The sequence below is a fragment of the Atta colombica genome, unplaced genomic scaffold (genome assembly GCF_001594045.1).
Source record: "Atta colombica isolate Treedump-2 unplaced genomic scaffold, Acol1.0 scaffold9, whole genome shotgun sequence".
Lineage (NCBI taxonomy): Eukaryota > Metazoa > Arthropoda > Insecta > Hymenoptera > Formicidae > Atta > Atta colombica.
The window spans coordinates 555,437-565,198 of NW_017259583.1; the positions used below are offsets into that span (position 1 = coordinate 555,437).

The 9,762-nt window shown below is 33.6% G+C and overlaps 1 protein-coding gene across 1 annotated transcript in view; it reads right to left on the bottom strand.

Moving 5' to 3' along the window:
• LOC108693427 overlaps nt 1–9,762 on the bottom strand; it is a 126,147-nt gene that overhangs the window by 45,653 nt on the left and 70,732 nt on the right. Inside the window, exon 8 of the mRNA XM_018202359.1 lies at nt 4,279–4,675. Coding sequence (XP_018057848.1) covers nt 4,279–4,675 — 397 coding nt within the window. The remainder of the gene's footprint in view (nt 1–4,278; nt 4,676–9,762) is intronic.

Below are 9,762 nucleotides of genomic sequence, written 5' to 3' on the forward strand. Positions count from 1 at the left end.
CGCGCGCACACACACACACACACACACACACACACACACACAAGCACGAGTTTATAAATCTATTCGTGTTGCTTAAAATCTCCAAAAATTTTTGCACTTAAAATGAGATAAATATATTCGCACGTCAAAGAAAAAGAAAACGAAGATGCTTAAAAAGTGTAAATAATGCAAACAAATCTCATATCTGTGTGCTCTCCTTCAGTGCGCCGAAAGGAAAACAAGATAACGAGAGAACGTCCATTCTTTTCGCTCTACTCACTTGTTTCACAATTCAGCAATCAAAAATGTTTTTTCGGCAATCTTGGCTGCTGTATATACAATATTAATAAAGGGTGAAAGGCATTCTAGATAACATATAAGTTTTAATAAATTGTAGTAATACTTAGTAATAATATATACCTAGAATATAAAATTCGGATAAGAGTTAAGCCGATTTTACATAAGATGCAGAACGCGGATCGCAAACTTGTTACTGGGACATTCACTTTAAATAAAAATCTATTTTTCTTTAAAAAAAAATGTATTAATGATGTTATGTTTATCAAATGCGCTTGATATCAAATATTTTGTTTTAAATGTTCTTTTCTATCATTCGAATTTAAAATTTTGATAATGAACAAGTCTGAGGGCAGTCTGATTATTAATATAAATAATGAAGGTGTCAATGTAATTTAACAACGTACAAATAAAAGCCTTTATATATGCGCAATTTTAAAATAATTTTTTGTCTATTGAAAAGTGACATGGGTTTTTTTCTATTGTTGTTTTAAAATTCTCATACATAAATTATTTCAAAAATTATATAAAATTATATAAAAATATTTTTGATCTATACATTTATTACATATACATAATATACATTTATTATTAACTTGATTACTACACATACATTTATATTTACTACACATACATTTATTATTAACTTGAACTTTTCAGAAAAAAAAACGGTAATTATTTATAATAGAGGATCTCTTCCCAATGATCTTGATTTTGACATATCATAATCTTGAACCTCCAAGTTTTAATTATCGCTCGTTATAAAAGTATTAACAATCAAAGCTAGTAATTATTTGTCTGCTTTGTATGAAAAGTCAGATAACTAGGCAGGGGAAAAAAGATACAGAGCGAACCGATTAAGGAAATACGACTTTTCACGCGAAGTGAGTTTCATCTTACCTCCGTCCTGCCAAGGGCCATCCGACTTTCCACGCGAAGCGACTTTCATCCCACCAACTTCTCTACCTAGAGACATCCGATTTTTCACGCGAAGCAAGATCTACGTGAATGAAAAGTCGAACGCTTGTTGGCAAGGAAGGAGGTGGGTGAAACTCGCTTCGCATGGAAAATTGGACGCCCCTAAGCAAAAGAGAGGGGGGGGGGGGAAATGAAACTTGCTTCGCGTGGAAAATCGTAAAATATATTTTGAAGCAGAAAATTTCTACTACAAGGTTAAGGCTCAAGTGAAATTATTACAATCAAATGAAAAGTCCATATGAGCCGACATAAGTTCATGTGTAAAAGAATATCTATTAAAATCTAAACGTTTCGACCACAATATTTTGGTCATCTTCAGTAAACTAACGTAATAAAATAATATAATATTAAAAATAATAAATTATACAATATTAAAAATGAATCGCTAGATAAAATTACAATAATAAAGATGTCAAATTCAAAATCTTGAAATGTTATAGTATTTGTTTGAATACTGTGTACGTGAGTCGATAAAATGATATTACTATAATAATAAAATTTTAATAAGCAACCTTAACATTAAATGATATTAACTGTACATACTTTAGTAGGAGAATAAAGCGTAGCATTATGAAGGTCTGTTATCAATTAATGTACAAAAACAAATGAGAAAATTTCTGTTTTATATAATGAAAAATAGACTTCATTTTTCAAATTTTTTGGTAATAACTTTTTAACGAGTGACAGCTAAAACTTGTTGGAGTTCACTTAAGATTGTGACCTTAATAACATAAAGTCATTGAGAGGAGGGAGAAAGGTCCCCTAATATAAATAATTACAAAAAACCTATGAAAAAAAGGAAAAAAATGGGATTTGAACTTGAGACCTTCAGTGTTCCAATCTCGCACCTTATGAGCTCGATTACATCAATTTCTCGAATCTCGAGTTTATAAACAAAGTATATAACGCGCATGAAAAATTGTAAATAATTAATATCTCATAAACTGTTTTTGACATGATTTATATTATTCTGGATTAATGGGAAGGATTCACAATTTATTAAAACTTAAACTATTTTTCGCCTTTTATTAATATCCACTGAGCCGCAGAAATTGTTGAGAAAGTATTTTCGGTTTGAAAGCGACTAGAGCGAAAACGTTCTCTTGCTGTCTCGTTTGCCGGCGCGTGCTCGTGCTTGTATGTGTGTATCGATTATTACCGCCAAGTTGCCGATTTGTGACGCTGATCGCCTAATTCTTACTGCTGATTCTGTATCGCCACCATCAACGCGGAGTCTTAGCTCATTGTGAATATTCAGGAGCTAAACTGATCAATCATATAATTATTGTATAATTATTTTTATCCTCTTTTACTGGTTTGAAAATCCTTTTTCAGGATTAAAGTATACGCATTAATACGTGTCTGTGAGGTGGAATTAATGGCGAGAAAAATTGAGATCTTATTATTTCTTCCAATATGGCATACATATAAATTTTCATATAATAATAACGTTTAAATAATCTAAATTCAATTTTAAGAATTCCACGTTGTTTCTTTGTGTAAACTACTAGTCTATGGAACTTGAATAAATTTAAACGTTATTATTATATGAAAATTTATATGTATATGTGCGTGAGATATTGTAGTATAATAGTATAAAGTGATGTGTGACACGTAAATCATCTGTGTGTAAGTGCCAGTTACAATTTATTAATCGTCTTCAAGATCCCCTTAAGAAACTTTTAAATTTTTAATTTAGTTTTACTTCCGCTCACTATTTCTTTTTAAAGTAGAGATGTGTTATATGTCCAATAAATTGCATAATTTGGCGCACTCTATGTGCAATTAATTTTTTTCGCAATGTCGTGATCATATGTCATAATCATTGTACAGTAAAATATGCACTTTCTTGCAAATTAAAAAAAATAAAACTTTTTACGATTTTTTATTACGGAGATGCGGCGCGTATCAAAGTTATCAATACATTTTTTTTCAGTTACCTCCAGCATTAGGATTAATCGATGCGCACCAAGAGAAGATTGCTACTCGAATTTTGCATATCATATGCGTATGTGCATATGTGTGTACGTATGGGTGTGTGTATATATGTGAGATTGAGATTGACGCGTGAGTACACTTACACTTCAAATCTGGTACTCCCGTCTCTATTCAAAATCTGGTACTCTCGTCTCGTCTTCGAATGATTTCTTACAAATGCATGTATATTGATATAAACTCTAAGTATGACGAACTTTTTATCATATACAGTGCTATTTCTAGTTTCTAAAGATTCGTTAGCAGTCTTTCAAAACTTCATAGCCTCCTTCCGATCATCTCACACACATAAACAATAACTCGAATAAAATAAACTGACGTAAGCATTGTCAATGCTGTTAGTATTGTACTTTTAATTACGATTTAAATCTACAATATTATTTTTAGAGTTTAAATCCCGTCGAATATATGTGTGATGAAAAGAACTTTGGAGGAATTGCTAACAAGAAATAGTACTACAGCGAATATAGTGAGAAATTCCTCAGATCACAAGAATTTACATTAATAACAAGAAATTATACGAAGGGGGAATATAAGATTTTAAAGCGTAAAACATAACTAAGAGCCTCCTCTAACATGATATTTACAAAATGCTTGTTTAAATAGAGCGGATTAAACCGAGTCGAAAAATCTTATACAATTTTGCAATTTTTGCGTAATTAACAAGAAATTTATTACGAAAATCGCCATATGGCGTAATTGTTCGATCTACCAAATTTGCGAAGATACGATCGTTCTACGTAAAGGTATTTTCTTTCGCCACTTGTATGCTATTGTCGCTTGTAGTAACAACTCTTCAACTTATGCTGAGCGGTTATAAATCCTCGCTGCGCATTTGAATTTAGCAATAAATTGAGAGGATATGCAATAGATAAGTAGAGAAATTAATTATTTAATTAAATAATTAATTTCTCTACTTAACTATTGCAAAAATTATGAAATGGTACAGGATCTTTCGACTCAGCTTATTCTGCTCTATCTGCATGAGTATTTTGTAAAATATTATGAGACACTTTGTATATACCGTACCTTGAAAAGTCACCTTGGATCGCGTTCTCTTTGGTGTGTTTTTTGAAATTTTGGAGAAAGTCGATGGAGGATGTACGTGTGTTGGAGAAGATGGCATCGAGGACCATGTCGGACGTGGTGTGGAAGTCGCAACTTTCCATGTGTCGAGGGATGCCGCTGTCGCTCTCCAGGAATGTCTTCGCGGACCTCCAACAACTTCAAGATTGGGCGATGGTATTGATGTTAGAGAGCCACGATATCGCGAAGAATATAGATCAGTTGATAACCGACAGTCACAGGGACTTGGCAGACCTGTTGTGGGATTGCAATGAAGCCAATATCCAGCAGAAGAGCCTAAAGACTCGCGTCTATGGACTTCCGATGTACGGAGGCCACAGCCGCGTGAACTAAAACACGTCTAAAAAAGGAAAACCATTAAACTTAATTTTTCACAGATTCTTTAGGAAATTTAAAATTCACTTCTATGCAGTTTTTCATTCAATGATTCAAAATTTTCGTATTTCATCTTAATCCTTTTTACTGTAAATAAATTTGAATTAACTTATCAAAAAAATAAACTCTAAAATATTCATAAAATAATATTAATACAAATAAATGAAGAAGCCAATATTCAATCAAAATGGATGTCTAATATTTTTGCGTGAATTTTTACGATTTCCAATTTAAATAAATTGCGCATTATGATATTACATATTCTAGCTTCAATGGAATACTGTGTTCCAAATATAAGATTGTATTACAAAAATGACAAATAATCGATGTATGTGAGATTACGTCTAGATACGGTTCCAATAAGATGGATGCTCGTACAATACTAAATACTATTTGTATTCAGAATGCACTTTTATCTCTAAAATTCTATAATATGCATAACGTAAAGTATAATATGTTAGCGCGCTAATATTATAAGCGCGTTCTAAATATAGGTCTATGTTTTCTAATAAATGAATAGGCAAATACGATCTAATCTATTCCACCTCGATTATCAAACATTATCGTATTTGATTATTTCTAGAGAAGGATAAAGGAATGATTTCACGGATAATTCCCCCTACTCCCATCAGTACAGCTGGTAACAGAGAGAGAAAAATCCAGATTTCAATTTCTCGAATCTCGCCGCAAACGCTTTCACATTTTGAAGCGTGAGATATCTAGGAGTGGATATCGTTTCGATATTCACTGCCAATGCTAAAAATCTATATACCGCACGTAAAATATACTATATAGTTTCAGCACTGGCAATAAATATCGAAACGCACCCTGGATATAATCAGTTTGAAAGGTAAACATTAAGACTCCGTCCACCTCAAATTTTGATAAAAATAAACTGAATCGATGCGTTTTCGCAAAAATAAAGATTTGACTAAAAAAAGAGGGTCACTGTGCTTTATGAATCAGATATTGATTGTCAAAGTTGACAACTATTCAGGTTAGGAAATCAGAACCACAACAGTGGTTCACTGCTTTAATGCTGAGAATGTTTTTAAAGCAAAAGTCTCAAAATTTGAATTTTTTACATATCCAATGTACATATCATAGTTTGATAAATTATATTAAAGCAGGCTAGGAAGCAAATCGAGAGGAAAACTTGGAAAACACTAAAGATGCGGTTAAGCACACTTTATTGTAGATACAACGCAATATAACTTCAACTATGTAAACGCGTATAAATAACGAACAAACAGAGAGCGCGTAGGTAAACTTGAAAGTCCTACGCGTAGTGATACAAAAGCGTGATCAGAAAGGTCTGTTTGTAGGATTGTATGATGTGTGTATTCACGGCATTTGTGTCAACAAATTGATTATGAGAGATCATATCCGAATATGGAGAGAGCGATCTGTTTCAACTATACTGATAGGAAATATCTGGATATGCATTGGTATCTGAAATCGCATCTTTAGGAACTTGATATTCCACGAACATTCAACTACAAGAGACGATATAATTCGTAAAATAAATGAAGCAATTTACTCTTTAAATGCTAATAAAGTTGTTGTAGAAAATAGTGAACACTTTGAACATTTTGTATAATAAAATCAATAAACATTCCCTGCTGCAAATTCCCATAGGTTTTTTCGTGGGTTCCTATAAAAGACTATAAGATTCTGTAGGAGTTTGTGTAGTCACCAGGTATGTAAATATGAAACCGGAATTTACCAATAGATGGTCATAGCTGTCAATGTAGTTGCCGTCAGACGGCGCCATTTCCTTGTTCTGACATCTGACAAAGATTTTCAACTCACAACAATACAAGTTTCATACAACAACATAGTTTGTAATAGCGTTGAACATGTCGAATTTTGTGCCTGGAAACTACGATGCGGACAGCATTAATTTTCTGTTACCATTTGAAGAAAACTGTTGCAGAATCGCATCGAATGCTTGTCGAAGCTTACAGTGCATGCTCTTGGGAAATCACAGTGCTTTGAGTGATTTAAAAAATTAAAAAGTGGCGATTTTGACGTGAGAAATGAAGAACGTGGAAAATCACCGAAAAATTTTGAAGACAGCGAATTGCAAGCATTGTTGGATGAGGATGACGCTCAAACTCAACAACAATTCGCGGATCAATTGAATGTGACACGAGAAGCCGTCTCCATACGTTTGAAATCCAGAAAAAGAAAGATCCAGAAGATGGGAAAATGGGTTCCACATAAACTGAATAAAAGACAACAGGAAAACCGAAAAATCACTTGCGAAATGCTGCTCGCCAGGTACAAAAGAAATTTCTCCATCGAATTGTGACTGGCGATAAAAAGTGGATATATTTTGAGATTCCTAAGCATAAAAGATCATGGGTAACTCCAGGCGAACCATCGACTGCAAGGCCAAATCGCTATGGACGGAAGACTGCTCTGTGTTTAGTGGGATCAGAAAGGTGTGATCTACCTTGAAAAGTTCCCGGAATTCATTCAGAAAATTCAAAATACAAATTTTATTCATCAAAAGTGATATTGTTCTCTTCAAAATATTCCCCATCGACTGCAACGCACTTATGCCAGCGCTTGATTCAGCTCTCGAAACATTTCTGGAACTCTATTGTCGATATAGCCATCAGAGCCGTCTTCGATTTTTCCACTACCTCCTTTCGGCTGTTAAAACGCGTTCAGCGTAATGGTTTTTTAACTCGATCGAACAGAAAAAAATCGCAGGAAGCCATATCAAGTGAATTCGATAGCTGTTGGATAGTATTCGTTTCGTTCAAAAATTCACGGATAATGATGGCATTATGCAACGGTGCGTTATCATGGTGCAAAATCCACGAGTTGTTTGCCCACAAATCCTTTCTTTTTTGGCGAACTGCTTCACGCAAACGCCTCATAACGCCCAAATAATATTCCTTATTAACCGTCTGATCTTCTGGCAAAAATTCGTGATGTACAATACCGTCCATAAAATCCTCGACGGACTCACGATCACTTTTGAAGCGTTCATGCCATTCATAAACGGCTGTTTTCTTTAGAATATCACTGTCGAAACAGTTTCCCAACATTTCCAAGGTTTTCATACCATTGAATCCATTTTTAACGCAAAATTTAATACAAATTGTTGCAAATTCAACTCCATTTTTAAAACTGTAAAAAATCGAAAATACGTGCAGAGGTAGATGTACTCAAGACGTAACTTTTACAAATGTCAAGCTATGATGATAAAATTTGGTGAGAATGTCAATGATAGATGTGGCAACCTAACCAAAAAAAAACAGAATTCAAATCAGCTGACTCAGAGCATCACCTGGTGGTAATTCCGGGAACTTTTTGATCAAGGTGATATTATGAGCTGTTAAAATCTGATGAAACCGTTAAACCGACAACAAATAATCAATTTGAATCAAGCAATGTGTGAAAAACATCATCTAGAACATCAAAAAAGGTAACACAAAGTGATTTTGCTTCATAATAATGCACTATCACACACAGCAAAACTGGTCAAGGAAACGATTGAGACATTTGGTTGGGAAATACTTTCGCATGCGGCTTACTCACTAGACTTGGCTCCGTCCGATTATCACTTATTTGCATCGATGGGATACGCACTTGCTCAGCAGCGCTTCACTTCTTACGAAGATGTACGAAAATGGCTAGATGACTGGTTTGGCTCAAAAGAGCAACAATTTTTTGGCATCCACAAATTGTCAAACAGGAAAAAAGCTACCGATGGGCAATACTTCGAATAAAATATTTTTTATCATTTTCATGCAATAAACGTGTATTTTCTATAAAAAAATTCCGGTTTCATATTTACATTCCTGGTATTTGCGCAGCATGCATAGGTATACGTAGGACATTCACAGGAATGCAAATAAGGGTAGTAGAGGTGTCCACAGGAATGTGGACAAATGCCCCATGAGAACTAGAAGGTCTATAGGATACCAGTTTGACGTAATAGCAACATGTAGGCGTATGTAAGACAAAGGAGAGATGCCCCATGGAACCTGAAAATGCCTACAGACTACCATAGGATGACGTATACACATCTTCCCTGTCCTAAGTCCTATGTAAATCTACATTTCCTATACGTCAAAGTGAATCCTATAGGTCTTTAGTTCTCAAGAGGCATCTCTTTCGCATTCTTATGAGTACCTATATCAACTTAAGAGAACAATTCGTAACTCCCAAAAACTGGAAGCCACGATAATAGTTAATAAACAAGATACGTTCTACGTCGGATGAAAAAAAATCATAACTGCCATAAGGAAAATATATATTCATGACTTTTTTTCATCAAACACACCTTGTTTAGCACGTGACCTTCAATTTTTGGAGTTATGAAAAAATTGTCTTAGATTTTCACGTGAAATTATGTTAGTCGGCTGTAATAGCATTTTGTGTAGACATTCTAATACCATATATAGTTTATAGGGACTATACATGTCTTAGAACAGTTGTAACTATTTTGAGACTATATAGAGTATCTCAAAATATTTGGAACTATTTTTATGTGCAGATAGAACGGATTAAACCGGAAAATCCTCTATCATTTTACAATTTTCGCAATTATTATCTGCCCAATGAGCAGAATGTCTAAAATCGATGCACGAGACAACTTTAAGATATCTTTAAGAGTTCTTTGAAAAAAACATCTTTAAAATATGTCATAAAGAACTCTGATCATTGGGTAATAATTGCGAAAATTGCAAAATGATAGAGGACCTGCCGCTTATTCGATAATTTTTAGAAACTAACTATTTTGAAAATTGCAAAATGATACAGAACTTTTTGACTCACTTTAGTCTACTTTATCTGCACACGAAAATAGTCCCAAATACGATAAATACGCTTATCATTTAGGTTCAATTGCATCAACGTGTATATTATTCTTTTTCCTATGCGATTCTATAGAAGCATCTTTTCAAGGACTGATGCCATAGATTCCTATATAAAACCTTGTAGAAAAATTTCCTATGTTATCCTATATATATATATATATATTTACGCAACATGTGTGTGTGTGTATATATATATATATGTATATATATATAT